The sequence below is a fragment of the Balearica regulorum genome, chromosome 17 (genome assembly GCF_011004875.1).
Source record: "Balearica regulorum gibbericeps isolate bBalReg1 chromosome 17, bBalReg1.pri, whole genome shotgun sequence".
Lineage (NCBI taxonomy): Eukaryota > Metazoa > Chordata > Aves > Gruiformes > Gruidae > Balearica > Balearica regulorum.
The window spans coordinates 15,316,608-15,344,586 of record NC_046200.1 but is presented as its reverse complement, the minus strand read 5'-3'; the positions used below and the strand labels follow the sequence as shown (position 1 = coordinate 15,344,586).

The window sequence follows — 27,979 nt, the reverse complement described above, 5'->3', positions numbered from 1 at the left end:
CCCTGCCCCGTGCACCCGCAGGGCCCTGCTCGCCCCCGGCTTCCCGTCCTGCGCCCAGCGGGGACCCTACTCCCGCCCGGGGGGGCCCCGGCCCGGCCGTGCCGCCCAGCGCGCCGCGATCAGGTCCGGCTGGTGGTACATGAACATCCCGGCCAGCGTCAGCCCGATGCCCAGGTAGCTGAGCCCGCTCAGGTGGCTACCGAAGAGGAGCCGGGAGAGCAGCAGGTTGCCCACCACGGTGACGTTGCCCAGGACGTGGACGGTGAGGGCGGAGGTGAGGGAGAGGACGCGGGAGGTGGCCAGGTTGTAGAGGACGGAGCCCAGGCAGCTGAGCAGGACGCAGGCCCAGAGGGTGCCGTCGTAGCGCAGGACGCCCTGCCAGGAGGGCCCCACCTCCAGCGCCACGGCCGCCCCGAAGAGCAGGCAGAAGCTGGGCAGGGAGGTCAGGCAGAGCAGGGAGAGGGCGTCCAGCCGGTCCTGCTGCAGCAGCACGCCTGGGGGAGAGGGGACGGTCAGCAGGACACCCGGCACCCACAGGGACACCCAGCACCATGGGGACACCCGGCACCCATGGGACACCCAGCACCATGGGGACACCCAGCACCCGTGGGACACCCAGCACCCACGGGGACACCCAGCACCGTGGGGACACCCAGCACCCACGGGACACCCGGCACCCGTGGGGACACCCGGCACCCATGGGACACCCAACACCATGGGGACACCCAGCACCTGTGGGACACCCAGCACCCGTGGGGACAACCAGCACCGTGGGGACACCCAGCACCCGTGGGGACACCCGGCACCCATGGGACACCCAACACCATGGGGACACCCAACACCATGGGGACACCCAACACCCGTGGGACACCCAGCACCCACGGGGACACCCGGCACCCATGGGACACCCGGCACCCATGGGACACCCGGCACCCATGGGGACACCCGGCACCCGTGGGACACCCGGCACCGTGGGGACACCTGGCACCGTGGGGACACCCACTGAGATGAGAAATCCCTGACGCCACCGGGAAAGGGGAAGCGGGGGGGGGGGGTCAGCCCCTTCCATGGGGCGGGGGGTGCCCCGGTTCGGAGGGTGCCCCGGTTCGGGGGTGCAGGGTGCTGCAGGGCAGGGTTGGGCGGGGCAGTTCCCCCACCCCATTTTGGAGCAAACATGGGTTCCACCCTCTCCCCCTCTTCCTCTTTTTTTGCCTGATTTTGCCCATTTCTGGCCTGTCCCCTCTGTGTCCCCATGTCCCCCCGCCCCGAGTCATCTGGGGACAGCGGGTACGGCCGGGCCGGCTGCCACCCACAGGCGTGCGTGGGGGCACACGTGCCGTGTCCGGGGCACAGAGCCACCCCCAGCCTCCCCGGGGCCACTCTCCGTGTCCCACGGGTGACGAGGGGACCAGGGTGGGTGACGGGCAGTGGCGTCCCTCGGGTGGCCCTCACCCCTGGTACGGCCGCCAGCGGTGCCCCCGAGAACCTTGGGGACGGCACGGGGCGTGCAGCCGGCGCTCGGCCCCACGCCAGAGCCCGTCCCCCGCGGTGCCCGCCTGAGTCACCGGCTCCGGAGGAAACGCTCCCTTCGTGGCCGAAAAACAACCCGGCCGACTCCCCTCCGCCGCCTGCCAAGGACATCGCAGCCCGGGCGGCACCGCGGCTGCCAGAGTCCCCAGGCGTGGGGACGATGCCGCTTGGCACGGGGACCCACAAGGGACCCGGCCACCCGCAGCGCTGGCGGGGGGGACCCCCGGGGACGGGGCAGGCTGGGTGTCCCCGTGCCAGGCCAAGGCACTGCCACCCGCCGCGGCCCTGCGCGTGGGACAGCGTCACCGGGAGCCAGCGGTGCCCATGGGCCACCCCAGGGCCACCGGGGCGTTTGCTCACCACCAACAAACCAGGGTCACCTCGGGGCGAGGACCCCGCACAGCCCCGAGGGGGGCAGCGGGGTGGGTGAGGGTGGCCCTGGGGTGGCAGCAGGGACAGGGAGGGCAGCGAGAGGTGCCAGGGGGACGAGGGGGTGGCCTTGGAATTGGGGTGGCCCCAGGGCCCAGGGAGGCAGCGGGAGGTGCTGGAACTGGGATGGCACAGGGTCGGCACTGGGGACCAGGGGTCGGGGTGGCACCGTTGCCAGGATGGGCGGGGGGTGGCACCAGCAGCGGGGTGACACCAGCACCCGCGTGCCCCAGGGGCCGTGCCAGGGGCGGGGGGGCGGGCGTGCAGGACAGGGGCGGGCGCGGGTGGCACTTACTCTGCTGTACGGACTTGAGGGCGCGCAGGACGGTGGCGGCCAGGAGGAAGCCGCAGCCGGGCTGGTAGAAGCGGAGCCCGCCGGCGATGCTGCAGGCGGCCCCGGCGCAGACGGGCCCCATGGCGACGTACTGCAGCGGGTGGTGCCGCCGGCCCCCCAGCAGCCCCGACAGCAGCAGGGTGACCAGCGGGGTGGTGGTGGCCACTGCCTGCGCCACGTCCAGCTGCACGTAGCTCAAGCCCAGGTTGCCCAAGGCCACGCTGGTGCAGAAGGTGAGGCTGAGCAGGTAGATCCTGGCGCGGGGCCGGGGCGCCGGCGGCGTCGGTCCCCGCGCCCAGCCCAGCGGGTACCCCACGGCCACCCCCGACAGCATGTGGAGGGACGACAGCAGCAGCGGGTAGCGGAAGCCATGGGTGGCGAAGATCCATTTGTTGAGGCCGGCCATGGTGGTGCCGGTGCCCAGCCAGGCCAGGACGGTGAGGGTCAGGGGCAGCGACGGCCCCGGGGGCGGCCGACCCCCCTGCGCCTGCCCCGGGTCGGGTTTCCAGGGCCGGAGGGTCCCCTCGCCGGCCGTCATCGCCGCTTCATCGCCCCGCCGGGACCGCGGGCACATGGGCACCGGCTCTGCTCCCTCCCGCTGCCACTCTCCGCTCTGCCCCGTCCTCCCACGCCGTGCCGAAAGCCGCCGGCCCCGGGAGTCCGCAGCGGTGACGGTGACGGGTCCCCGGCTCCTGCCGGCAGCGACGGTGGCGTCACCCGCCCCGGGGGGGTGGCAGGGCTCAGCCCCGGGGTGCCGGTGCCATGTGCGAGGGAGGCAGCGCCGGTGGCCGGGAGCGAGCGGAAAGTTTGATGATGGCGGGGAGCGGAGCGAGGGAGGCTCCTCCCCGCGGGGCCGCCGCCGCGTCACGGGCCGCCTGGGCGCGGGGTACGGGGGCGCGGGGGCGCTCGGCGGTGCCTACGGGGGTGCAGGCCCGGGGATGCCGCCCGGTGCGGCGGGGCCTGCTGGGAACGGGCAGCCGCGCATCCCCGCCGGAGCCGCTCGCCGGCAGTAGCCGGAGCACGGGCGGCCTCCATGGCGACGGCGGCGGTGGGACTGCGTCAGAGCCCCCGGCTGACTCACGCCGGGCGGGGGTGCAGGCGCCATCGCTCCCCACCGCCAGCCTGGGAGCATCGCCCGCCCTGGCACGGGCACCCCGACCCCACACCGCAGCGACACCCCCCCGGCACTGCCCCCCCCGCCCCGGCTCCGTTCACTGCCCGCTGCCCCCGGCTGGTTTGGGGGGTCGGATTAAATCCCGGGGGATGGCGCAGGGTTGGGGCACACCCGGGGGTCCCCCTCGGGCTGCGCGTGGCACTGGGGCCACCATGGTCCCCGAACCCCCGGGGTGGGTGGGGGCTCAATGGGGGGTGACGGGGGGGGCGACGGGGGGGGGCCCCCCAGAGGGTTTACGGAGGAGGACGGCCCGGGCCAGGGACGAGCAGCGCTGGCTCAGGCTCCCCAAAACCAGCTGCTCCCAGCGCTGCCCACCCCATCCCTGAGGGGGGCCGGGACCGGGGGAGCTGCCGGTTTGGGTGCTGCCGTCCCAGCGTGCCCGCAGGACGCAGGGCATGGCGTCCCCTCCTCCCCCTCCCCGGGCAGATTTGGGGTGCCGGCAGGCGTGGCGCAGGGAAAGCAGGAGGCAGGGAGCCGGCGGGTCCCGCGCCCACGGCGGGTGTTTCATTGCCATCGCCCCCCCCCGCCCTCTACCAGCGGCTCAGGCGCAGGATGAGGCTCTCCCCGTCGCGAGGTCGGTAGTCGGCGACACCTGTGGAGACAGGGACAGCAGCCCCGGGTGGCAGAGCGGCCGTGGGGGGCTGCCCGGGTCCCCCCCTGCCTCCCCCGCCCCCCCCCATCACTCACCCATCTGCAGGCTGGTGCTGGGGGCACTCAGGAGCTGCCAGTAGCTCCGCTTCTGCTGCCGGGCCTCCAGCCCCAGCACCCTGCTCAGAAAGGGGCCCTGGGGGGTCTCCTGGGTGTCAAACCTGGGGGGGAGGGGGGGGTCAGGGTCCGGCCCCGGTGCTGCCGGCGGTGGGGACGGGTCTGGGGCCAAGGGAGCCGGGCGGCGGGTCTGGGGTGAGCCCGTGGCACGGGTGCAGGGCGCGTGGCCGCCCCGGCTGCGACGCCCGGGGACCCCGGAGGGTCCCCCCCACCCCAGCACGCGGGACCACGTATGTGAAGTCGGGGGGTCCCCACGCGGTGGCCGCCCTCAGCACGTCCAGGAGGGAGGCGCCGGCAGGCGCGGGCACCGGCTGGTCGTAGAGCCGGCGCTGGGGACACCGCAGCTCGGGGCACTCCACCACCAGCCGCACCGTCATGTTCCCTGGCAGCTCGGGCGGCGGCTCGGGGCCGATGGGCGTCAGCGTGTCTGCGAGCAGGAAGCCACCGTGGCACTGATGGAGACCAAGCCACCACCACGGCGGCATCGGGGCCGACCCCATCCCGGCTCCCCGTGCCACGCCGGCTCCTACCTGGCTCTTCCCGGCAGTGCATGGAGGCGATGTCCAGGTAAGAGCGGCCGTGCAGCGCCGGCAGCGCCTGGGCCATGGTCGCGGCGGTGGTGAAGGCGTCCAGGTTCTGCAGCAGCGCAGCCACGGCCCGGCCGTACGCCGGCTGCGTCCGACACGCCTTGGTGGCGATGAAGACCTGGGAGCGGGAGGGAGGAAGGCGGCGGGGCAGCGGCCTGAGGTGGGAGGCGGGTCGGGGCCCCGGGCACCGCGCCGCTGGTGCTGAGCATCGCCTGCCCGCCCAGCGCCTGTCCCGGGGCGGCCGCCTCTGCCCAGGCACCCACGCCTGCACCTGCACCCACGCCTGCACCCGAACCTCCGCCTGCCCCCGTGTCCACGCTCGCACCCACCCCTGCACCCCCGCTCGTGCTCGCACCCGCTGTGCACCTGCACCCGTGCTCACACCTGAGCGTGCAGCCATCAGCACACGTGTGCCCGCCCACAGCTGCGACCCAAACCTCCCCCCCTGCCCGCACCCAGCCCTGCCCGCACCCAGCCCTGCCCGCACCCACCTGCACGGCCCACGGGGTGCTGTAGACGTTGCCGAAGAAGCCGTCCTGGCCCTGCGCCTCGACCATCCTCCTCCTCACCCCGCGCGCGGCCGCCCGCAGCTCCGCCGCCAGCCCGGCCCCCACCGACCGCTCCCGCTCCAGGCAGGCGAAGGCCAGCGCCGCCACGGCCTCCGTGTCTGCAGGGACGCGGTGTCACCCCGGCTGCCGCACGCCCGCCCTGGGGTGCCACCGCCCCGCCCGTCCCCGGGGACCCTTACCCACGGCGCTGCCGCCGGCGTGTCCGAACCTGCCGTGCTGCTCGGCCACCAGGAGCCGGCGGATCACCTCCTCCCGCACCCGCTTGCGGTGGACGCAGAGCGCCAGCACGCCCAGGCCATACTGGTAGTAACTGGTGAGGGGGTGGCCGTGCCACCGGGAGCCTGGGGACGAGGCGTCGTGTCGCCGGACGTGCCGACACACGGGTGGGCGCTGGGCGCGGTCGCCCCGCGGGGATGCTCTCACCTGCCCAGTCCTCCTCCAGGTAGTACTTCAGCCACGTCACCAGCGAGCGCTGGGGACCGGGCTCCGGCGGGGGACAGGCGGCCCGCAGCCCCAGCAGGTACAGCGCCAGCCGCCCCGTCTCCGGCCACTCCGCCTCGGCGCTCCTGCAAGCCACCGCGTCAGCTCTCGCCGGCGGCCAGAGCCCCCGCACGGCGCCGGGGGGGCCGTCACCCCGCCAGCGGAGGGGACGCGCACACGTACGTGCTGTGCTCGGCGGCCGCGGCGTCCCGCTGGGGGTGGCCGTGGGGCGCGGCGTGGGGCCGGCCGGCTGCCTGCAGGCTCCTGCGGGGACTGAGCGTCAGCAGGGGCACAGGGTGGCGTGGGGGACAGGGGACATCCCCCCAGAGGCACACGGGGGGGACCCGGCGTCTCTCCCGGGGACCCACCGGCTGTAGCGGCGCTGGAAGGCGTCACGCAGCCGCGCCAGGTACCGCTCCTCCCCGCGCGGGTCGTGGTCGTCGGCCAGGCGAAGCGCCAGGTAGACGCTGGGGTCGGGGTCCCGCGCCGGGTCCGCCGCCAGCCCCAGCAGCCGGGCGCTCAGCACCCGCACCGCCGCTGCCGCCGCCTCCCCCGGGGCTTCTACCCCCCACGGCCCCGGGCAGAGGGAGGGTGAGGGGGGCAGGAGGGGCCCGAGCCCACCCCAACCACCGGCCTCGTGACATCCACGACCCTTGGCACTGGCCATGGTGGTGACGGAGACCCAGCACCCAACCCTGCCGCGCACCCCGTGCCGGTCCCTCAATCCCAAAAGCTCAAGTCTTCCCCGCAAAAAAAAAAAATAAAAATGGGAAGAAACAAAACCAGGGGCGTGAGCAAGGGGAGCCCAGAGCTCGGGCACGGCCCCCCCCGCGCCCCCGGGGCTGGCAGGGTGCTGGGGTGGCAGCCCCGTCCCCAGGGGACCTGCGCGGTGGGGTGGCTGTGGGTGCAGCGGCGGGGCGGGTGGCTGCAGGCAGGGGCACAGGAACGAGGTTTAACCCCGGCGGGTGCTCGGTGGGCGCTGGGGAGCTCAGCCCCGGGTAACTCATCACCGGGGTGGGGGGGGCTTCGCCACACAAACATCCTCCGTGGGGCCAGGGCACAGGATGGGGCCCGTCCCCCCCCCCACCCCGCTCCTCAGAGGCCTCTCGGTCCCACGGCCAGCCGGGCGTCCTGCTCCGGGCACCGTCCCGCACGGGGGAGACCCCCGCCTCCAGGACGTGGGGGCCCGGGGGCTGCAGGCCCCGGCCGTTGCCGTACTCACCGCAGGGCTGGGCGGGCAGGACGGCAGCCTGCAGCAGGACGAGGAGCAGCCACATGCCAGAGCGGGACGGTGGGGGCCACGGCACGGCACGGCCGGCAGCGGCGGGTAGAGCCCAGCTGAGCAGAGCCCGGCCGCCGCCGGGGACGGGACGGTGTCACAAGAGGCCGTTTCCGCACACCGGGGCCAAGTCAGCAGAAACGGGAAAGGACTTTGGCTGGAGGCGAAGCAACGGGAAGTGCCGGGGCAGAGATAAAGTGTCAGGACGCTCTTCCCTCCCGGCTCCCTGACCCGACACAAACCCCGCCGGCACCGAGGTCTCTCTGCCCTCCGCCCCGGGGCGGCGAGACCCAAACTGCGGGGTCAGAATCACCGGTCAGTCAGCCCCCGAACAACCCCTGAAAATCCTGCGCCCTCCGCCCCCGCAGCCTCCGAAAGCAACAGCTGCTGCTCGCAGGGAACCCGGATTTTATTGGAAACGAGGATTAACCAGCCCGGCTCGGCAGATAAGGGGTACGGGGGCGCTGAGCCCCCAGAGGTAAATCCCGGCAGCCGAGAACAGGGTGTCCCGGGGTGCTGCCGGGGCTGGGGCCTCTGTCTGCTGGGGACAGCTGGGCTCAGAGGGGGTGACGGGCTGGGGGGACTCGCTCCTGCTCCCCACACAACCCCTGCGGCTGGCAGGGGCTGAGGACAGGGGTCCCGGCGTCCGCCACCCCCAGGACACAGCAGGGACCGGGTGCAGCTTGGCTGGGGCGCACCCATGGGTGCCCCACCGGTGACGCTGGGCTGGGGGGTGACCCGTCCCCTCCTGCCACCGAGGTCAGCGGCTCTCTCAGGGCGCTGGGGATGGACACGGGACACAGGAAGGCGTGTGGCACCCACGGGCACCCACTCATCGGCACCATTGGTGCCCACCGGCACCCAGGGAGGGCGGCACACATCTCCCTGCCAGCTGGGTGCCCGCAGGGGAGGCCCGGTCCCACCGGGAGCAGCTCCAGCCACCCACCGTGGGCAGGACCGGGCCGACGTTACCCACAGCCCACCCGGGACCGGGCAGGAAACCTCCCGGGGCCACGGCACAGACCACACACGGACCCTTCGGCCTGCCCGCCGCCCTCCGGGAGCCGCCCGGGCCCCCGGGACTCGCCGTGCGAGGGCGGCCTGGAGCCACCGCCGCGGGGGCCGGGGACGGCCGGGCCTTCCCCCCGCAGCCGCACGGCCGCTGCCGGGCCCGGGGCGCGCCCAGAGGACGGGGAACCCCGGGACGGTGCCCTGGGGCCCGTGTCCCGGCCTCAGCGGCTGCCTCCGGCGGGGGGAGAAGGCCCCGGGCACCCCCAGGCCCCGGACAGCCGCCCCGGGACCCGCCAGGCCGCGGCCGCTGTGTGTGACCGGGGACGGGGCCCACCCCCGCCCCGCTACATCCCGGCATGCCCCGCGCTGCCCCGCAATATCCCAGCGGGCCCCGCGCCGAAGGACCCCTCCTGCTAGGCTGCGCGGGCTGCCCGCCGCGCGCCTGACAGACCCCGGCCCCATCGCCTGCCGGCGCTGCCCACCCTGCCCGCCCTGCCCGCGCTGCCCACCCTGCCCGCGCTGCCCACCCTGCCCGCTGTGTGTCCCCTGACCGGCGCGGCCCGGCGCGGGGCGGCTCCGTCGGGCGCGGGCCGCGGGCGCAGGCAGGGCGGGGGCAGCCCGGGGGCCTGGGGCGCGCCGGGAGCACGCGGGCAGCGGCGGGGCGGCCATGGGCGGGCTGGAGAAGAAGAAGGTACCGCCGGGCCCCGCACCGGAGCGGCCCGGCCCTGCCTTCCCCTCCCCTCCCCTCCCCTCCCTGCCCCGCTCGGTGGCCGCGATCACGCTCCCCGCTCCCTCCGTGCCGTGTCCCGTCCCCCCTCCCTCTGGTGCCGGTGCCCTCTCCGGTACCCGTGTCCGCCCGCGTCCTGCCCTCTCCCCCCTCTCCACCTCCGGTACCGGTACCCGCCTGTGCCTGCTCCCCCTGCCGCCGGTGCTGCTGCCCCCCCCCCCCCCCCGCAGTAGCGGTGCTCGCCGGTGCCGTGCCCCTCCACCCCGGTACCGGTGCCCCGCCAGTTCCTCTCCGTGTGGTGCCCCCCCCCTGCCGTGACCCCCAGCCCCGGTGCCCGGGCTCCCCACCCCCCCAGCTGTGCCCGTGGCCCCTTTCTGCGCACACACCCACCCCCCCCCCCGGTTCCCGTTTTCCCCTCCAGCCCCCCCAGCCCCGGTGGCTCCGGTGCTGCCCCGAGCCCCCACCCCGTAGCGAGCCCCCCCTGACGCCCCCATCTCTCCCCAGTACGAGCGGGGATCCGCCACCAACTACATCACCCGCAACAGGGCGCGGAAGAAGCTGCAGCTGAGTCTGCCCGACTTCAGGTGTGCGGGGGACCCCGGAACCCCCCCGGCCCCCCAAACCCCCCCCCGGCCCCCCTGACCCACCCCCCAATTCCCCTGGACCCCCCCGACCCCTCGCGGGGGGAGCAGTGGGGGCTGCAGCCCGCGTTGGGTGCGTGGGGTGGCCCTTTCCGTGGGGGGAAAGCCCCTGTCCCGGGGCTTCAGGCTGCCGAGTTTTGGGGTTCCCCCGCCCCGCGGGAGGGAAGGGTCCCGGGCCGTTCCCCGGTGGGGTACAGGGGTGCTGCGGCCGGGCGCGTCTCACCCTCGTCGCCGTTACCAGGCGCCTCTGCATCCTGAAGGGGATTTACCCGCACGAGCCCAAGCACAAGAAGAAGGTGAACAAAGGCTCCACCGCAGCCAGGACCTTCTACCTCCTCAAGGACATCAAATTCCTCCTTCACGAGCCCATCGTCAACAAGTTCCGGGAGTACAAGGTGATCGTCCTGCGTGAGATCCCCGGGGTGCCGCCCGAGGGGCCGCTCGGGGCTCGTCCTCTCCCGCAGAGCCCCCGGCCTCCCCCCTTCCCCGCAGGTCTTTGTGCGGAAACTCCGGAAAGCGTACGGGAAGAGCGAGTGGAGCACCGTAGACCGGCTGAAGGACAACAAGCCCAGCTACAAGCTCGACCACATCGTGAAGGAGAGGTGAGGCACCGGCAGAGCCGTCCTCTCCCGGGAGGAGCTTTCCCTGCGGCCGCTTCGACCCGCGGAGACCCACGGAGCCTTCGCCGTGTCCGTCCCTCTGTAGGAGTCCGCCTCCTGCAGCAGTTCTGGGGTTTTTGCTGGAAACGGGTGTTTCTGGGCTGGAGGAGGAGGCCGGAGCGGTGCTGCACGCTGGCTGTAGCATTGCACGAGCAAGCGGAGAGTCCCTGGCCATCCTCGACAGCTCTGGGATCTCCAGGAAGATGCTGAGAGCTCTCCTCCTTTCCCTGAGCTGTGTTTTCCAGGGTCACCCTTGGAGGGAGGGCTGCTGGAGGGTGAATCGTGCCAGCGGGGTTGGTGAACGTGGTGGCGATGACAGAGGAGAGGACCCAGGAGGGAGGGAACTTGCTCTGGCAGGTCTCTTCCTCGTCCCGGTGGTGCCGGGGCCCTGGCTGTGCTGTGTCAGAGAGGGGAGAGAGAAACAGCACCGAGAGACGGACGCTGCCCCGCTGCGCTCGGTGCTCGGGAGGGGAGGTGGTCTGGGCAGCTGCGCCGTCTCCCTCCAGTCCTGCGGCTTTCGTCTGGGCTTTGTCCGCCTGGCCGAGGGGTGCCGTGTGCCGTGCCGCAGGCACGCTTGTTCTTGGGGAGTCCAGGCTGGGATTCCCCAACACCCGGTCCTCGCAGGTGCCCTAAAACCTGTTTACGCCCACCCTGTAATCGGTGCCTTGCCACCCCCTGGCCCAGGCCGCTTCCTGGCTCCCCGGGGAGCTGCTTGGGGGTCCCCGCGTGACCGTGGGCTCCCGTGTGCCCAGGAGAGATGTCCTGTCCCTGTGGTCACCAGCTTTGGTGGGACAAGCAGGAGATGGGTGCTCTGTGGCACCCTGTCCTTTCTCAGCGAGGTCTCACCAGCTTTTGGCGGTCCCTGGGGCTGGGTGCGACTCCCCCCTCTCCTCCTGCCCCGGCACAGGTACCCAACCTTCGTAGATGCGCTGCGGGACCTGGACGATGCCCTCTCCATGTGCTTCCTCTTCTCTACCTTCCCGCGGTCGGGGAAGTGCCACGTCCAGACCGTCCAGCTCTGCCGGCGCCTGGCCGTGGAGTTCCTCAACTACGTGATCGCGTCCCGCTCTCTGCGCAAGGTGGGCGCCGCAGGGAGGGACGCGGCCGAGACCTTCCCTGTCCCGGGGGGGTGTCTGGGGCTGGGGACGGTGGGCTTGTGCCCCAGGAGGGCGCAGGACAGGCTGTGCCGGCAGCTTCAGGTGGGGAACGAGTCCTGCCGGGCCATCTCGTGACACTGCCGTGAATCTGCTGACGGGGGAAAGGGTTAACGAGGACAGGGACGAGGCAGCGCCTGTGGCTTTCCTTCCCCTGAGCCCTCCCGCTGTTCTCTGCCAGGTCTTCCTCTCCATCAAGGGCATCTACTACCAGGCCGAGGTGCTGGGGCAGCCCGTCACCTGGATCACCCCTTACGCCTTCGCCCACGACGTGAGTATCTGGGAAGAGCGTGGCGGGATCTGTGCGGGACCCACGGGGCCTCGCTGCTCCCTTCCCTGGGGCCGGGGAGGGGTTGAGGGTCTGCAGAGGCCGTGCCCAGCCTGCGGTGGGGACCACGAGGCCCCGCCAGGAAGGTTGGCAGGGACACGATGCTCTTGTACCCCCTGGGATGGCTGTACCCGTGTCCCCTGTGCCTGCCTGTACCAGTCTCCCGGGTTCCTTAGTCTGTCTTGTCAATTATTAAAATGTACCTTAATCAGCAATTAAAGATTAACCTGCAGGAAGGAGGCTGATGTCACTTGGGGAAGAGCAGAGTCAGACCCCACACCCTCTGCCAGGGCGGTTCTGCCGTGTCCCCCACGCGGTCCAGGGAGGTGGCGGGGCAAGGGGAGACCTGTGGGTGCCGCCGTGCCAGGACAGCCACGCGGCTGCGCTGCACCTTGCCAAAATCTTCGGCGTGCAAGAGTTCACGGTCACAGCGGTCTCCTCCCATTACGCTCCCGGCCTTTCCAGGGCTTGGCACGGTTGGGTTGAGGTTTTCCAGCTTTGTGCCCTTTGGGATGTCCCACGCTGGGTCTCGCCTCCCCTGGGGCACCCCGTGTCGTCCCCAGCCAGCCCTGCTTTGAGTTCTGGCGGTTGCGGGGCCAGCTGGGTCCCTGCCAGGTTTGGGCTCCTTGTCCTGCTCCCATTCTGCTTTGCCACGGCCCCGGGAGGAGCAGAGTCCCTGGACCGAGCCACCAAGGTCCCCATCCACGGTGGGACGGGGTGCTCCGTCTGTGCGAGCGGGTCCCTCTGGGGAGGGGTGGCAGCGGTGCCCCATGTAGCAGCCCGAAGAGCTCTCCCTGCCCAGGGGCTGGCGGCGGCCGTGGATCTCCAGACCTTGCCGTGAAGGGGGCAGGATCCTCCCTGTGCGGGTGGGACGGGACCCTGTCCCTGCAAAGGGGACTCGGGTCCTCTCGTCCTTGTGTCCTCACCTTTCCCGTGTGCCTGCAGCACCCCACAGATGTGGATTACCGCGTGATGGCCACCTTCACCGAGTTTTACACCACCCTCCTGGGCTTCGTCAACTTTCGCCTCTACCAGTCCCTCAACCTGCTCTACCCCCCCAAGGTGAGGCCGCCGCCTGCCCCGGGGACGTGCCGTGCCGGCCCGAGCCTGGTGGCACCACCGTGGGCCGTGGGAAGCGAGGACGTGGCGGAGGGAGGGATGTTCGGGGGTTCTGTGTTTGGGAGCTGCCACCCCGCCGTTCTGTTTCTCCCCAGATTGACGGCCAGGCTGATGCTGAGCTGAAGCCCGCGGAGGGCAAGGAGTACGCCATGGACTCGGAGAGCTACCTGGAGGTGAGGGACGCTGCCGTCACCGTGGGAGGACCCTGTGTGGCCGCGGGGGCCGCCGGCCTCCCCCCTGCATGGCGGGGGACCCTCCAAAGCCCCGGGCTGGGGACGCAGGGTGGGACAGAACGTGGAGGAGCCTGAATGTCTTTTGGCCTCTCTGAGAAATTGCCTTTTTCCTCCGTGAGGCCCCTTCTCCCATCCCCAAAGCACCGGCTGGGCATGACGCCTTCTCGGTCTCCTCCCGCTGCAGAAACTGTCGGCTCTGAGCGCCAGCCTGGCCCGTGCGATGGCACCGACCCACGAGGACGAGGTGGAGATGGACGAGTTCCCGGTGGAGGGGGTAAGAGCCTGGAGGCATGATGGGGAGAAACGCAGCCCTGGCGTTGGGTGATCCTGTGTGCGGTCCATCTTGTGGCAGGGCCTGGTGCGGTGCTGGGGGGGGGCCGCTGGGAGGGGGGGATGGCGCAGAGAGGGGCTGGGTGCCGGGGGGGCGAGGCTGAGTGTTTGGCTCTGAGCAGGAGACGGCGGAGCAGCTGGACACAAGGAAGAAGGAGCAGGAGGCCCTGGAGAAGCACAAAAAGCTGTTTGAAGGGCTGCGCTTCTTCCTCAACAGAGAGGTGCCTCGGGAGCCGCTGGCCTTCATCATCCGGTACGTGGGGGGCAGGCTGGCCCTCGGCACCCCGATACGGCGCGCCCGCCTCCCCCGGCCTCTCCGTTGGGCCAACCTGCCTGACGTCCCACAGGCGAGGGGATGCCGAGGGCCCCGCCTGACTCCTCGGTGGGTTTTGCCGGCAGGTGCTTTGGTGGCCAGGTCTCCTGGGACAAGTCCCTGTGCATCGGTGCCACCTACGACGTCAACGACCCCTCCATCACCCACCAGATCGTTGACCGGCCCCGGGTGGAGCGGCAGGTTGTTGGCAGGTGGGTGAGGCGGCTGGCCCGTCCCCAGAACGGCCGTGTGGGCTAGCGGGTGTCCCGGCTGTCCCACGCTCTGTCCGTAGCGCAGAGCCTGACCCCACGTCCTCCTGCCCCGCAGGTGTTACCTGCAGCCTCAGTGGGTTTTCGACTCCGTCAACGCCAAGCTGTGCCTCCCCGTAGCCGACTATTTCCCTGGTGTGCTGCTGCCCCCGCACCTCTCGCCCTTTGTGACGGAGCAGGAAGGAGACTACGTCCCTCCCGAGAAGCTGAAGCTGCTGGCCATGCAGCGGGGCGAGAACCCAGGTGACGCGAGGCTCCGAGGTCGGAGGAGTTGAGGACCTGGCAGCGTTGTACCTGCTCCGGGGCCAGCGACTGCTCTGTTGGTAACGGCGGTCTCTCCACAGATGAGGAGAGTGAGGAGGATGAGGAAGAAGAGGAGGAAGAGGAGGATGACAATGACAAAGAAGAGGAGGAGGAAGATGAGTCTGAAAAGGAAGAGGAGATGAAATTAAAGAAGTTGGAAGAGCAGAAGACTCAGAGCAGCAAGGTACGGTGCCTAGCAGCTCAGGGGAGCCCCGGGAGGAGGCAGCTCTGAGCTCTGTCCCTGCCGGGGCTCCGCTCGCTGTCCCAGGCCCGCTGGGGCTGCGCTGCTCCTGCCACAGCCGCCACGCTGCGGGGTCCTGGACCTGCGGGGTCCTGAGCCCTCCGGATCCCCGCAGGCGCTTCCTGTGAAGGTGACCGCTGGCAAGGTGCGGCTGGAGGACAAGCAGCGCCTGGAGCAGGAGCAGCAAAGCGAGGAGAAGCGCCTGGCCATCATGATGATGAAGAAAAGGGAGAAATACCTCTACAAGAAGATCATGTTTGGCAAGAAGCGCAAAGTCCGAGAGGTACGGATCTTTTCCCCTGGATCCTGGTGCTGGCTCTTCCCAGATCGGCTTGCAGCTACGGATCGCTAAAGCCGGGTCTGTGCCCGTCTCTGGGGAGAGGGAGCAGCCTCTGCTTCCCACGCTGCCCAGCTCTGGGCTGCTCCTCCCGCTCCTCTCCCTGCCTGGTGAGGGCACTGAGGCCCAACCAGCCTCTTCCCCAGCATCGCCGGGCTGCGGTCTCTTGATCCTGCCGCACTCTGTGCCCCACGCCAGGCCCGGGTGCCGGCAGCGGAGGGGTCCGTGTCCTACCCGCAGCCGGAGGGTTTGGTGGGACCGAGGGTCGAGTGGCCCTTGGTGGCCGCGGATCGGTCTGACTGCAGGTCTCGGGGGTTTCTCCACAGGCGAACAAACTGGCTGCGAAGAGGAAAGCCCACGACACCGCCGTCAAAGAGGAGAAAAAGAAAAGCAAGAAGGCGCGACGAGCGTGACGGGGCCCGGGGGTTCCCTGCGGGGGCTGGCTGGCCACCCATGCCCTGCGGACACCATCGCCTTTGGGTGAAAAACCCTCACCTTTGGTCTTGGGACAGAAATGCTAAATTAAAACATTTCCCCTCTGTAAATACACTTCCCGCTGTCCCTTTCCCGGGGCTCCCTCGGCTCCCCTCCACCGTTGCCGCTGCCCGTCCTAGGCTGCAGGATCGGTGTCACGGGGACTGTCTTCCTCGTGCCGCTGCTACCTCTGCTGCGCGCCCCGCAGGGGCGGTGGGCGAGGAAGAGGAGGCCAAGGAGAGCTCTGGGCTCTTGCAGGTCCCTCCGGGATTGTTCGTTTGGAATTTGCACAGCCCTGGGCAGAGGAGCCGGGTCCTCGTGGCTTCGCCCCAGCTTTGGCGGAGAGTCGTCCATGGCGGAGGGGAGCCCGTCCTCTGCCCAGCCCAGAGCTGCCCTCCAGCATCCGCGTGGCAGGCCGCACTTCTCTTGTACTTTTATTTTTGAATAAAGAAGGCGACGCTTCCCTGTGGCACGTGTTTGTCTGTTCCCTCCCGGCCGTGGTGGGGCAACGCGCCTGTGCTGCGCTCTGTGCTCTGCCCCGTTCTGGGCGCGGTGGCGGAGGCACGGATCACTTCATCCCAGACGTGTGTGGGGCCGGAGGTGGCTCCTCATCCCACACCAGGCGTCGGGACGTCTGCTGGGAGGGTGAGCAGAAGGGCTGGAGCCAGGTGCCATGACCTGTGGACGCCATGGGTGCCACCTTGCTCCTTGTCACCTGCTGCTGTGCCTTGTTCCTGGTGGCAGGTTTGGGTCGGGTCTGCTCCATCCTGCCTGGGTGCTGAGAGCCAGCTCCGAGTCCGTTTTGTTCAAGCAGGGGAAGCGCAAAGTCCCGTCCCTGGGGAGGAGCAGCCTCAGGGCGCGCTGGGGGCCTGGTGGGCACCACGTTGACCATGAGCCACCAACGTGCCCTTGGGGCAAAGAGGGCTCATCGTGCTGCGTGAGGAGGTTGAGGGAGGTGATCCTGCTCCTCTGCCCGGTGCTGGTGAGGCCACTCATGGACTTCTGTGTCCGGTGATGTGCTCCCCAGTGCAGGAGAGACATGTACGTGCTGGAACACGTCCAGCAAAGGGCCACCAAGATGATGCAGGGACTGGAGCATCTCTCTGAGGAGGAAAGGCTGCGAGAGCTTGGATCGGCGAAGGTGAGGTTCAGGGAGATCTTACCAATGGGTATAAATACGTCAGGGGAGGGTGCGAAGATCGAGCCAGGTTCTTCTCAGTGGCACCCAGCACCAGGACGTGAGGTGATGGGCACAAATGAACCCAGGAGGTTCTTTTGAACATCGAGATACACTTCTTCGCTCTGAAGGTGACCAAATGTTGGCACAAGGTTGCCCAGCGTGACAGTGGAGTCTCCATCCATGGAGATAGGACCAGGGAGGTTGGACCAGGTGAACTTCAGAGGTGCCTCCAATTCTACTGGGACACTGTTGGGCTGCCTACAAAGGCATGAGGCAAAGGTTTTTGGGGCTCACTGTCCCTCTCCCACCTTCCTCCAGCAAGAGGTAGGAAGGGTGACATTTTTGGGTGGAGAGATTATTTTGGGGCTCTTGGCTGAAATAAAGCAATGCACGAAGAAACTAGGGCTGCCATGGCCAATGTCGGCCCTGGCATCAGCAGCGTTCTCCACCCCCACCTTTCCCTTAAATCCCCTTTTTTCCCCCCAAAACAGCCAGCTCCCCCACACTTCCTCACCGGGGCCTACAAATGGCCCTCAAGCCTGTCCATGGCCATCTTCCTCCTGGGGAGGGGAGAAGGGTAACGCTTTGTTTTGTGCAAGATTTATGAGGTTTTGGGGTTTGTTTTTTTTTTTCCTTTTTTTGGTTCATTTTGGAAGTTGGGAAGGGGTGTCCCAAGGTGGGATGGCTTGCTGCAGGGTTTTTGTAGGGTTTTGGTGAATGTGGCCTCGTTGGGCTGTGAAGGTTGTGTCATCTCATGGGGATGCCGCTGTCCCTGGCCATGGTGAAGGCCGTTGTGTCTCGTGGGGTTTTATGGGGACATCCTTATCCCCAGCCATGGTGAAGGTTGTGTCATCTTATGGGGTCTTTTATAGGGACACCTTGTCCTTCGCCATGGTGAAGACTGTGGTATCTCATAGAGCTTTACAGAGAAACCCTTGTCCTCAGCTGGCTGTGGTATCTCATGAGGTTTTATGGGGACACCCTTGTCCCCAGCCATGGTGAAGGCTGGTTATCTCATGGAGCTTTCATGGGAACACCTTTGTCCCCAGCTGTGGTATCTCATGGGGCTTTATATGGACACCAGCTGCGGTGAAGGCTGCGTCATCTCGTGGGATGTTTTTTTGGAGGACACCCAAGCACCATCTCATGGGACTCCCATGGGGACACAGATGTGGCCCTTGGTCTTGCTGCGAGTGCTGCCAGCCCCGGGGTGCCGACGACCCCCAGCAGTGAGAGCAGCAGCAACAGCACAGATGGGGACCTTGGTAACCGCCTGCCCACTTTTCCTTTTCCTTTTCTTTCTCTTTTTCTTTTTTTTTTAATTTTTATTTTTCCTTTTTTCTTTTTCTCTATTTTCTTGTTTCTTCTTTCTTCTTTTTTCTTATTTTTTCTTTCCTCCTTTTCTGTTTTCTTTTCTTTTTCTCTTTTCTCTTTTCTTTTCTTTTTTCTTTTCTTTTCTCCCTTTTTTATTTTTTTCCTTCTTTCATCCTCTTTTTTTTCCTCTTTTTTTCCTTTGGTAGTTTGGAGGTTTTTCCTTTTTTTTTTCCTTTTTTTTCCTTTTTTTTTTTCCTTGCCTTTCCCCCCCTTCTTTGACCTCACCTCCCAGAAAATAAGGGCTTTCAACCACCCAGGACCCCCTGGGGCTGCACCCAGAGCTGGGCTTCCACCACGGGGCAGGAGACCCCAAATGGAGCTTCCCAAGCCCGCCAGAGCCACTGGACACCCACTCCTGGGCACCCGCAGGCACTGCGCCGCCGCGGCAGATAAGCAAACCGTGGTGGGACCGGCAGGCAGAACCCGCCGCAGGCAGCAGCCCTGCTGCTGGGTGGCCACAAACCGGTCACACCACCCCGACGGCCACCAGTTCCCCCTCTTTCCCCAGCACTAATGACAGCTTTGCCGCTCGATACAGGCACCTGACACTGTATTTGGCCAACGAGTGTCTGGCGGGGCCGAGCTCAGGACGGGGTGTGCCGCCGCGGTGCTGCCACCCACCTTCTGACCAACCGCTCGTGCTCCTCACCAAACTCCTCTTCATCCCCAGCTCCGGTGAGTGCTTCCCCAGCGGTCGCGGTTTTCAGCATGAGTGCTTCGTTTGCACCCCCAAATCCCAGGGGGGGACTCGATCTGTTCGCTCCTGGGTGGGGGGACAGGGGGTGAGGGATGTCGTGGTGGAGCCATCCCAGGGATGGTTTGCACCCCATGGGGTGCGGGAGACACGGCTCCCCGGATCATTTACATCACAAGCATCCCTTCGCTGAGCTGCCGCATCCCGGCTGCCGCGGTCCTCTTCCGTCTGGAGACAGCAACGCCATCGCCATAAAAGGGGGAAACCTGAAATTAAGAGGGGGTGAGACGTCTCCTCGCCCCCGCATCGCTGTTTCCAGAATGAATCCAGGTAAGGCAATGGAAAAGCGAGCGGCCGGCGCTGGGACAGGCGGCAGCACCGGGGTGTGTTATTTAAGCTGATGTGGTGGTTATTTCATGCGGTGGCCATCACCGGTGACAGATGGGCCTGGGGGGACAAGGGGAAGAGAAGGGTGATGAACCCCGGGTGTGACCCCCCCCCCCAGGGCTGGGTGCAACTGGAAACGTGTTGGACGAGGGCTCGGAGGGCTGGGGGGGGCTGCGTGCTCTCCGAGCAGGGACAAGTCCCCGTTCCGGCAACAGCCTCTGCCTCCTCAGGGGCAGGGGGGCACGTCCCAGCATTGCTTTTTTGGGAGCGTGTGTTTGTGCTCGCTTGCACGCTCGCTTGCTTGTCTCCGCTTCCCCGAGGTGCCCGTTCCTCTCCGCTGCCCACGGCCAGCCCAGCACAGCCAGTACAGCCTCGGGCTTTAATTCTCAGGGGCCGGCCGGGTCCCCTCGTGCGGGGCTGGGGACGCCAGAAGGTGTCTGTCCTGGGACAGCAGGGCCGTGCCGGCGGGGTCAGTGCCTGCGAGGAGGCGGCGGGTCCTTGTCCCTTTTCTTGCGACGACGGAGGACACTCCGGCTTTCCTCATCCCCTGGCACCGGCCGGGGCTGCCCGGGGGTTGCGCAGGTTGACCCCGGCGTGAGAACTGGTCCCGCAGAGGCAGGGCAGGATGCGGCAGCTGCCTGCAGTGGGACAATAGCTGCCCACCTGCCTGCCCAGGGCTCAGCAGGATGATCCCAAACCCCGTGGGGACCAGCCCAGAACCCCAAACGCCTCCGGCATGGACGGAGACTCGAGTGGGTGGCGGGCACGGCTGATGGGTGCCCTGCGGTTGTGCCGCCAGCCCAACTGCGGGGTCGCTGGATGCCGGCGTGGCTGCCGCTCGCTTGCTGCCGCTCGCAACGTGCAGGGCCGTCACTGCCATTAGCAGCAGCGAGCCGGCCTCCAGGGCGGTGGGAAGCACCAGGGCCAGATCCGGGGACACAATGGCCCCTTTTCTGCCCCGCCACACGGCAATGCCCGAGCAGGGAGCCGGATGGTGCCGAGCCCTCCCTGGTGTGGCCGCAGCACCCGCTCACCCCCCCCCCCGGGCACAGCCACGTCGTGGCAGGCCGGGACCCCACGGGCAGCAGCACCCCTCGACCCCCACGGGTGGGGTCCCCGGGGACGCCCAAAGTCCCGGTGTGACCGGTGGGACCAGGGAAGAGGCCAAAGCTGGTGGCAGCGTGGTGGCTCCGTGGTTATCACACTGAGAATGGGTGAGCGCAAATATTGCTGCCATTAAGGCCATAAAAGCCATTTAGATACGGCAGGCGGCGGGGAGGGCGGGCAGGGGGAGGCTGTGGGAAGGATGGAGAGGAGCCCACAGTGTCGCCGGGACGCCCCGGGGAGCAGGCAGCCAGGTCGGGGGTGCGGGACCGAGCCCCCCCCCCGCAGCGCTCCCCACGTCGAGGCGAGCTCCAGCCGCGGGAGGTGAGAGCGTGGCCGTGAGCCATCCCACGGGAGGAGGACGGCGGCTGGCGAGAGCCGCACCCGCGGGGAGGAGAGGAGCTGGGTGCCACCGCCGAGGGACGGCCGTTGTCACCCGCTCGGCCGGCAGCGCCCCGTCACCCCGTCTCCCACCGCCGCGGGTGCCGGCTCGCTGGGCCAAGCCGGGCCGGGAGCTGGCGGTGGCGTGGCGGTGCAGGGGAGCGGAGGGGCCGGGAGCGGGGCCGGCGGTGACAATGTCCCCGTTGAGGCCAGCGCCGCAGATGGAGACAAACGGGCCCCTTGTTTTCGGCACTGGCAGGCAGCGGGCAGGCAGCGAGCAGGCAGCGGGCTGAATGCCTCCTCTGTGCGCCGGGAGTGGGTGGGGAGCCGGGAGGCTCGGGGCGGCAGCGGGCACCCAGGGCCTGGCCCGGCTGTCCCGGGGGAGCCGGGCAGCGCCCGGCCGCAGCCCCGCATCCCGCTCGGCAGCGGCTCTCATTTCTCTCTCTCTGTTTTTCCCCCTGGCCAGGACAGCGATACGGGGCTGCGACCCCGGCCATGCCGTAAAGACCACGAGTGGTGGGCAGGCTTTGGTGAAGCCGGCGTTTGCGGGGAGCTGCCCGGGACGAGCTTATTCCATGTCGGAGCAGCATCGGCACCCCCGTCCCACGCCAGCCCGGGAGAGGAGAGGGACGGCTCGCCGAGAGCGGCTTAGGCAAAGGAAAAGGTGATTTTTGGGGGGGCAACGGGGCGTTTGGGGGGGCAGCACCATGGGGCTCTGGGGGTGCTGGGGATGGGTGGGGATGGGTGTTTGCACCCACGGGGGTGTGCAAGGGGGATGGGGGGGGTGGGAAGGACCGGGTCTGTGTGGAATTGGGCACACGGAAAAAAGAGAGTGCCCGTGGGCTTGTGGCGGCGAGGGGAGCAAGCAGCCGGCGGGTGAGCCTCGTGGGCAGCCGCTATAGGGGTTTGGCCATAAGGGAGTGGCTCCTGAAAACCCAAAAGAGGGCTCGGGGATGTCGCCAGGGCCCGGGGAGCTGCCGGCACAAGGGGCTGGGGCTGCGGAGCTGCGTGGCCTGGGCCATCCGGGGTGTGACCTGTGGGGAAATGGCCGGCGCGGCCACATCCTCCGCCTGGGAATTTCAACCGGGCGGCTGAGAGCTGGCACCGCAGTTGTCCGGCGCTAATGGGAGCCCCAGGAAAACGCCCTGATGGCTGCATTTCTTCTGACTTGCTATTAATAATTAAGCCACTCATTTAAGGCAAAGTCAACAGAGTAACTGGGTTGGGATCTGTTTGCCAGAACCACCCCGGGGGAGCCGGCCTGGGTGGAGTGAGACATCCTCTTGGCATCCCGGCGCACGGGGCTGGGGTGCTGCGCTGCCCCGGGGGGATGGCGTGGTCCCCCACCCGGCCAGCAGCCAAGAGGTGGGTTAACGACGCCAGTTCGCTCGCTTTGGTGGGTTTGGTGCCAGTGCCGGCAGCATTGCACCCCGTGGTGCGGAGACAAGGACAGCCCGTGAGCCGGCGGGATGCAGCTTCGCTGCCGGCCGGCAGCACCCGTGCAGGCAGGTGTCCCCTCCGGCACTGGCTGGTTCTGGCCGGTGGCTGTCCCAGGTGGTGCCAACGCTGGCGCTGCCGATGGTGATCCCGGCCACGGTGTAAGACCAAACCCTGGCCACTCCCAGGCACGTGAAACCGGCTCGGCTTGGCACCCGTGCTGCAATTTTGGGGTAGGGTCAGAGCCACCCGCTCCCCCCGTGGTTATGCCGTACACCCCACCGTGCACCGTATCCCCGCTGTTCCTGCCGTTCCTGCCGTTCCTGCCAGCGGCTCAGAAAAATGGCCGGGAAGAGGCTGGATGTGGCCAGCCCTGCCTGACCCGGTGGTCCCTGCGGCACGGCCGGGGGGGCGGGGGGAGCGCTTGGGTGCACTTGCGGGTGCCCCCAGGTGCCCCCAGCCCTTCGGCATCCCCCGGCTGTCGCGCCGGGCACCAGGACGAGCTGTGCCCAGCACCTGGCCGCAGCCCTGGGCTCCGGTTGCATTTTCCATTCATTATTCATCGAACTGGAAATCTCAGCGGCAGGAGGCGAACTGGGGGGGCCGGAGAAAGGGGGAGGCAGGCGGGAGCAGCGAGCCGAGCTCGCCGTGCCCTGGGCACCCTTCGCGCCAGCCGGGTAACCTTCCTGCTTGACGTTTGCCTTAGAAATCCTGGGGGGTCTTTGCTACGTGGGGGTCCAGGGGGGTAAAATATGGCTGGGTGCAGACCACAGCTCTCCCAGCCGGGATTTCGTCTCGCTGAATTATTTGCTGGAGCTACGGGGCTCTAAGGGGGTGATGCCGCGGCAGGCGCGGGGGGGCTGGGGGGTTACTTGTAGGGGGTGTTATTCCACGGGCAGCCGGGAGCGCGGCCAGCCTTGGCCGAAGGATGCCGGGGAGCCAGCGCAGTGCCGGGGCAACCGGAGCTGACGGAGGCGATGACTGCTCCCGGAGCTGCTAAACGGGGGTGCGAGGCTGGGGGGGGCCGCCCGGGGCTTTGATTTCCAGCTCGGGGGGTGCTCCCGGCCGCTGGGCTCTGCTGGCAGCCCCCCCGGCGGCAGGTGCCGCGGTCACGGGTGGCACGTCCCCGTGTCCTGCCGCAGAGGACGGCCCTGCTGCAATGCGGTCGCCGGTGCGCCGGAGCTGCCGGTGCCCCCCGTGCCCCAGGCCTGCGGCGAGCGGCGGCGGCTGGGAAGGTGCTGCCGGGGAAAGGGGGGTGCAGGGGGGGGGAGCGGCAGCGGGGAGGGGGCAGCCGGGGGGCAGCGGGGCTGGGGCTGCCTGCTGCAGGGTCTGTGTGCAGGCGTGAGTGTGCCCGAGCGTGCATAGATGTGCGTGTTATGTCTGTGTCCTTGTGCACACATGGACACGCGTGAGGGTGACATCTGTGTGCCGTGCATGCACGAGTGTGCGTAGGTATGTGTGTGCATGCGTGAGTGTGTCCGTCCTTGGGGGAGGGATGCATGAGTGCATACGTGTGTCTGTGTGTGTGTCCGTGTCCCCGTGCACGCGTGTGGGTGCGTGAACATGCACACAAGTGTGTCTGTGTCCCAGCGTGCGCGTGCATGCACGGGTGTGCAGGGATGGTTGTGTCCCTACATCCCACGCGTGCCTGTACGCATGTGCTTAGATGTTTGTGTCCGTGTGCCCTCTGGCTGTGTGCACGCACATGTGCGTGCGCGTGTGCAATTCTGCATGCACGTATGTGTACGTATGTGCAATTGTGCAGGGAGGGGGGGGCCACCCCGAGCCACCCAAGGGTGCTGTGCCCTGCCGGCGGGGAGCCGTGAGCCCCCTTGCAGCTCCCTCCTCGCCCACCTCCCGCCCCGCAGCCTCGCCGATCTCGCCTTGGGTTTTCTCAAGGGGGCGGGGGGCGGGCAGAGCCGCCGCTCTTTGGCCACGAATCCGTTGTGCCCGTGGCCGGGGACACACCTGGTGCTGGCGGTGCCAGCGCTGAAAACCCCGGTGGGATGCTTCCCGGGACTTCCCACGCCTGTGAGATGCCCCCGTGCTTTATTGGCTTGTGATTTAAGTCAGACGGTTCCCCGCGCTCCCCGTTTCCCCGTCCCCCGGCGCTAACTGCTCTCCGCTCTGCCGGCCGCAGGTGACCAGGATGCTGCACCATGGGAAGCACTGGAGGTCCATGTGCAAGGGGCTCATCCTGGGGACCCTCCTGACCAGCTTCATGCTGCTGCTCTACTCCTACGCCGTCCCTCCGCTGCAAATCAGCGTGACAGAGTGAGTGTGGGGTCCCCAACGTGTTCCGCCCACCCCAGCAGCTCGGCCACCCCGTTTCGCACCGGGCACCCCCAACCAGAGATGGTCCCAGGGCTTTCCAGGCTCTGGTGGCTTCACACCGAGATGTCCCCTTCCTACAGCCTCCTGTTGGAGACTGCGCCCTGTCCCCAGGGTGGGGGGGAAGGTGAACCCCAACTCTCCAGGGGGCTGGGGACGCTCACCCCGGGAGGAATCTCGCTGCAAAATGGCAGCCAGAGCTCAGCTCCTGGGCGACAGAGGGGATGAGGAGGTGCTGGAGACCCCCTGCCCACTGCGGCTTCATGTCCCCGGAGAGAAGGAGAAGCTCCACAGGGGACGTTTCCCCCATCCAGGAGCAGTGGGCAGAGCTGAGGAAGTTATTCGGGTGCTCTTTATCAAGGGCTTGTCCTTCAGGAGTAACCACAGCGCTGCCACGTGTAAACTTTCTCCCACAAAGATGGGCATGGGTAGGTTCAAAGTTCTCTGCTATCCGTCATGGCAAAAGCTGGTGCTCAGTAAAGTTATCCCTCCTGGCATTAAATTTATCTCCAGGCTTATAAAAGAGATCTGCCTGCGGGTGGTTCACAAGCCACGTGTCGACCCGCGCTCCCCCACGGTGCTGGATGGGAGCGTTATCAAGGATCAGATTTGCAACTACTTTAGTTGTCCAAAGTCGCTCGACACTGTGGTCTCTGTTCCCTGCTGTGGGCATCTCAGATAACCCACGAGTTGTTCTTGATGCTCCCGACTGCCCATGAGCTCATCCGAGGGGCTGTGCTCTAGAATTATTTCCCTCTTTGCTTGGGTGCTGGATCCTTCCCAACTCCTACAAGGGGTTGAGAGCTTCCAGACCTTGCAAGAACGTTATCAGCTCCTGTCCATGGAGTTACAGCCATGGAGAGCTCATCTCAATGCACATCTCAACATTGCCTGCACCAGGGCCACCATGGCGGGGAGGGATGGGGACCCCCCCACTGGGGCTGCACCGATGCTGGTGGGGGCTGGCCACCATGAAGACCCCCGTAGCAGTGCATCCTCGGTGGCTGGGGTTGTTCAGGGGGTGACTGAGCCGGTTTGGTGGCTCAGAGGTGCACCTGATGTTGGGGGGGTCATGGGGGCGGAGGGCTCTGCCCCACTGGCCGAGGGGCTACTGCCAGGTGGGTGCCCTGGTCCCACTGGGCACGTGGCTGAGGGTGAAGGGGGCTCTGCCCAACGCCGGGCTCGTCTCTGCCGGGGAGCCTGGGGGGTGCTGGGGGCGAGTATCCGTCCCTGGGGTGAGCACCCATCCCCAATTCCAGCACCCGTCCCCAGGGTGAGCACCCGTCCCAGGCCCGGCCCCTCCATGAAAGAAAATGGCCAAGCCTTCATGGTGGTGCCCTCACCGTGGTGTCCTGCCTCTTCTCCCCACCAGGATCCCCGTACCTTCCTCCTGCTCCTCCCACCCGGCCCCCGGCACGGTGCCGTCAGCGGCCAACGGCACGGGCAGCCCTTCGGGACGGAGCTGCGTGCCCAAGCTGAACATCATGTTCATGAAGACGCACAAGACAGCCAGCAGCACCATCCTCAACATCCTCTTCCGCTTCGGGGAGAAGCATCGCTTGAAATTCGCCTTCCCCAACGGCCGCAACGACTTCTACTACCCCTCCTACTTCGAGCGCAGCCAGGTGCAGCACTACCGGCCGGGCGCGTGCTTCAACATCATCTGCAACCACATGCGCTTCCACTACGAGGAGGTGCGCAAGCTCCTGCCGGCGGACGCCACCTTCGTGACGGTGCTGCGGGACCCTGCCTACCTCTTCGAGTCTTCTTTCCACTACTTTGGGCGCGTCATTCCCCTCACCTGGAAGCTGACAGGGGAGGACAAGCTGGCGGAGTTCCTCCGGGACCCCTGGCACTACTATGACCCCAACGGGTTCAATGCTCACTACCTCCAAAACCTCCTCTTCTTTGACTTGGGCTACGACAACAACATGAACGCCAACAGCCCGCTGGTGGAGGAGTACATCCAGGAGATAGATCGTCGTTTCCACCTCGTCATGTTGCTCGAGTACTTTGACGAGTCCCTGGTGCTGCTGAAGGACCTGCTGTGCTGGCAGCTGGAGGATGTTCTCTACTTCAAGCTCAACGCCCGGAAGGGTTCCACCGTCTCCCGGCTGACACCTGAGCTCTACGAGAAGGCCACCTCCTGGAACCTCATCGATGCCAAGCTCTACCGCTACTTTAATGCCACCTTCTGGCGTAAGGTGGAGGCCTACGGGAGGGAGCGGATGGCCAAGGATGTGGCCGAGCTGCAGCGAGAGAACGAGAAGATGAAGAGCATCTGCATTGATGGGGGACACCCTGTGGACGCCAGTGCCATTCAAGAGTCCTCCATGCAACCCTGGCAGCCGCTGGGGGAGAAGTCCATCCTGGGCTACAACTTGAAGAAGAAGATCAACAAGAAGCACCAGAAGCTGTGCCGCAAGATGCTGACGCCCGAAATCCAGTACCTGACCGATTTGGGGGTCAACCTCTGGATCACCAAGCTGTGGAGCCGCGTGCGGGACTTCCTGAAGTGGTAGCGGACGGCGGGCGCCCCGCTCTCCCCGGGGAAGAACCAGGTGCTTTCCTTTTTCTTACTCATGGTGTCTTTTGGTTGGACGTGAGCAGAACTGGCTGGAGGCTCTGGCACCTGGGAACGCCGGGGGGACCCTCTGTCACCGTCCTGCCAAGACCCCGCTTGGGCAGGAGCCTCTGCCCCCACCCCCGCCCTCATTTTGGGGCCCACCGCTCCCCTCAGGCATGCCCCAGCACATGGGTGCGGTGGGCACAGCACGTTCTCAGCCCACCCACGCGCGTCTGGCCGTGTCGGGCCCTGACGCGGAACCGGCCAAAAGATGCAGTGGTGTCCACACCTGGGTTTGGAGAGTGGAGGACCCACCCCAAAAGCCCCAGCTTTTATCAACAGGCTCATGGTCCCCACGGGTGAAGGGGGTCCGTGCAGGAGGTCCCCTCCCAGCCCCGCATCGTCCCGGTTAGAGGGTCCCGTGGCCCCGGTCCCCACAGGGGACATCCCGGGAGGCCCACGGGGTCTGGTGAGAACTGACATGGGGAGGACATGGGGAGCGGGGTCCGGTGGCCACCGTCCCAGTGCTGCCATCCCTGGGCACGGTGCGGGGGATGCCAAGGACAGGGTCTGTCCCCACCTCGTGGTGGGGACAAACCTCCGGCGTCCCGGCCGGGCTGGATGACACCGGCAATACCGCGTCCTGCCGAGAGTGGCCCTGGCCGGGAACGGAGGTGACACCCACGGCTGAGCCTCCCTGGCAGCGGAGGGACCCCCCACCGGCCCCCCAGCCCGTGTTCTGCTCCCCTTGTAAAGGCCAGAAATAAAAAAGCAATTCTACTTTTGTAAGATAATTGTGTATCTGGCAGTTTTTCTGTAAAGATGGTCCAGCCAGTCTCCATCCATCTTCTTCCCCCTCCATGCGGCCACAGCAGGATGGGACCCCCGGTGCGAGTGGGGGGTCTGTCCCCGCTGTCCCTGCAGAGTGCTGCCGGGTGCTGGCGTGGGATTCCCATGGTGAGCAGATGCCACCAGGAAGGTCTGCTGGTGTCTCAGGGACATCACGGGTGACACAACTCACTCGTGCCACAGGGTCCCGGCTCTGCTGCTGGCGGGTGCACCCCATTTTTAAGGGTGGCCCCAGGACTTGCACCGGTGTTTCTCCAGCCGAAGCACCAGCACCAGCGCTACCGGGGTGGACGTGAGCCCTGACGACCAGTCTGGGGCCACCAACTCAACTGCGCGTGATGCTGGGGACACACTGGCGCTGGGGACACAGAGCTTGGGGCACCTCCTCGA

The 27,979-nt window shown here is 67.6% G+C and overlaps 4 protein-coding genes across 9 annotated transcripts; 2 read left to right on the top strand and 2 right to left on the bottom strand.

Moving 5' to 3' along the window:
* Positions 1-15: 15 nt before the first annotated feature.
* Positions 16-3,352, bottom strand: SLC35E4 (solute carrier family 35 member E4). The gene is made up of 2 exons (XM_075769683.1): positions 2,255-3,352; positions 16-494 (listed from the first exon to the last, which is right to left on the bottom strand). The coding sequence occupies exons 1-2, from the start codon at positions 2,865-2,867 to the stop codon at positions 67-69; spliced, it is 1,041 nt and encodes a 346-aa protein (XP_075625798.1). The 5' UTR covers positions 2,868-3,352; the 3' UTR covers positions 16-66.
* A 581-nt stretch (positions 3,353-3,933) lies between these two features.
* Positions 3,934-7,333, bottom strand: TCN2 (transcobalamin 2). 2 transcript variants are annotated; one of them, XM_075769682.1, is made up of 10 exons: positions 7,091-7,160; positions 6,237-6,429; positions 6,052-6,132; positions 5,812-5,954; positions 5,568-5,729; positions 5,311-5,486; positions 4,763-4,937; positions 4,455-4,659; positions 4,155-4,276; positions 3,934-4,059 (listed from the first exon to the last, which is right to left on the bottom strand). In XM_075769682.1, exons 1-10 carry the CDS (start codon positions 7,143-7,145, stop codon positions 3,998-4,000), a joined length of 1,374 nt encoding a protein of 457 aa, XP_075625797.1. In that variant the 5' UTR covers positions 7,146-7,160; the 3' UTR covers positions 3,934-3,997. The 2 variants fall into 2 exon arrangements, 1 of the variants encoding a protein (XP_075625797.1); XR_012838148.1 differs by having other exon boundaries at positions 3,942-4,059; positions 4,463-4,659; positions 7,091-7,333.
* On the top strand, positions 7,319-15,755 carry PES1 (pescadillo ribosomal biogenesis factor 1). Of its 2 annotated transcripts, none has more exons than XM_075769679.1 (15): positions 7,319-7,625; positions 9,390-9,469; positions 9,768-9,921; positions 10,019-10,128; positions 11,093-11,264; positions 11,521-11,610; positions 12,613-12,729; positions 12,882-12,959; positions 13,204-13,293; positions 13,472-13,602; positions 13,749-13,874; positions 13,990-14,174; positions 14,276-14,418; positions 14,591-14,758; positions 15,139-15,755. In XM_075769679.1, the coding sequence occupies exons 5-15, from the start codon at positions 11,142-11,144 to the stop codon at positions 15,223-15,225; spliced, it is 1,338 nt and encodes a 445-aa protein (XP_075625794.1). In that variant the 5' UTR covers positions 7,319-7,625; positions 9,390-9,469; positions 9,768-9,921; positions 10,019-10,128; positions 11,093-11,141; the 3' UTR covers positions 15,226-15,755. The 2 variants fall into 2 exon arrangements, with proteins under 2 accessions (XP_075625794.1, XP_075625793.1); XM_075769678.1 differs by lacking the exon at positions 7,319-7,625 and adding an exon at positions 8,698-8,849.
* Positions 15,756-19,976: 4,221 nt separating this feature from the next.
* On the top strand, positions 19,977-27,531 carry GAL3ST1 (galactose-3-O-sulfotransferase 1). 4 transcript variants are annotated; one of them, XM_075769486.1, is made up of 4 exons: positions 19,977-20,135; positions 20,873-21,070; positions 23,984-24,117; positions 25,547-27,531. In XM_075769486.1, the coding sequence occupies exons 3-4, from the start codon at positions 23,993-23,995 to the stop codon at positions 26,694-26,696; spliced, it is 1,275 nt and encodes a 424-aa protein (XP_075625601.1). In that variant the 5' UTR covers positions 19,977-20,135; positions 20,873-21,070; positions 23,984-23,992; the 3' UTR covers positions 26,697-27,531. The 4 variants fall into 4 exon arrangements, with proteins under 4 accessions (XP_075625601.1, XP_075625600.1, XP_075625604.1 ...); XM_075769485.1 differs by lacking the exon at positions 19,977-20,135 and having other exon boundaries at positions 20,476-21,070; XM_075769489.1 differs by lacking the exons at positions 19,977-20,135; positions 20,873-21,070 and adding an exon at positions 22,451-22,520.
* Positions 27,532-27,979: the final 448 nt, after the last annotated feature.

Coding starts and splice junctions, on each gene's coding strand:
- SLC35E4 (XM_075769683.1), bottom strand. CDS start 2,867: ATGTGCCCGCGGTCCCGGCGGGGCGATGAAGCGGCGATGACGGCCGGC. Junction 495..2,254: donor CCTCAAGTCCGTACAGCAGA/GTAAGTGCCACC, acceptor CCTCTCCCCCAG/GCGTGCTGCTGCAGCAGGAC.
- TCN2 (XM_075769682.1), bottom strand. CDS start 7,145: ATGTGGCTGCTCCTCGTCCTGCTGCAGGCTGCCGTCCTGCCCGCCCAG. Junction 5,955..6,051: donor GCGGCCGCCGAGCACAGCAC/GTACGTGTGCGC, acceptor GGTGGCTTGCAG/GAGCGCCGAGGCGGAGTGGC. Junction 4,277..4,454: donor GACTTCACATACGTGGTCCC/GCGTGCTGGGGT, acceptor CCTCCCCCCCAG/GTTTGACACCCAGGAGACCC.
- PES1 (XM_075769678.1), top strand. CDS start 8,826: ATGGGCGGGCTGGAGAAGAAGAAG. Junction 11,611..12,612: donor CTTACGCCTTCGCCCACGAC/GTGAGTATCTGG, acceptor GTGTGCCTGCAG/CACCCCACAGATGTGGATTA. Junction 12,960..13,203: donor ACTCGGAGAGCTACCTGGAG/GTGAGGGACGCT, acceptor CTCCCGCTGCAG/AAACTGTCGGCTCTGAGCGC.
- GAL3ST1 (XM_075769486.1), top strand. CDS start 23,993: ATGCTGCACCATGGGAAGCACTGGAGGTCCATGTGCAAGGGGCTCATC. Junction 24,118..25,546: donor CTGCAAATCAGCGTGACAGA/GTGAGTGTGGGG, acceptor TCTCCCCACCAG/GATCCCCGTACCTTCCTCCT.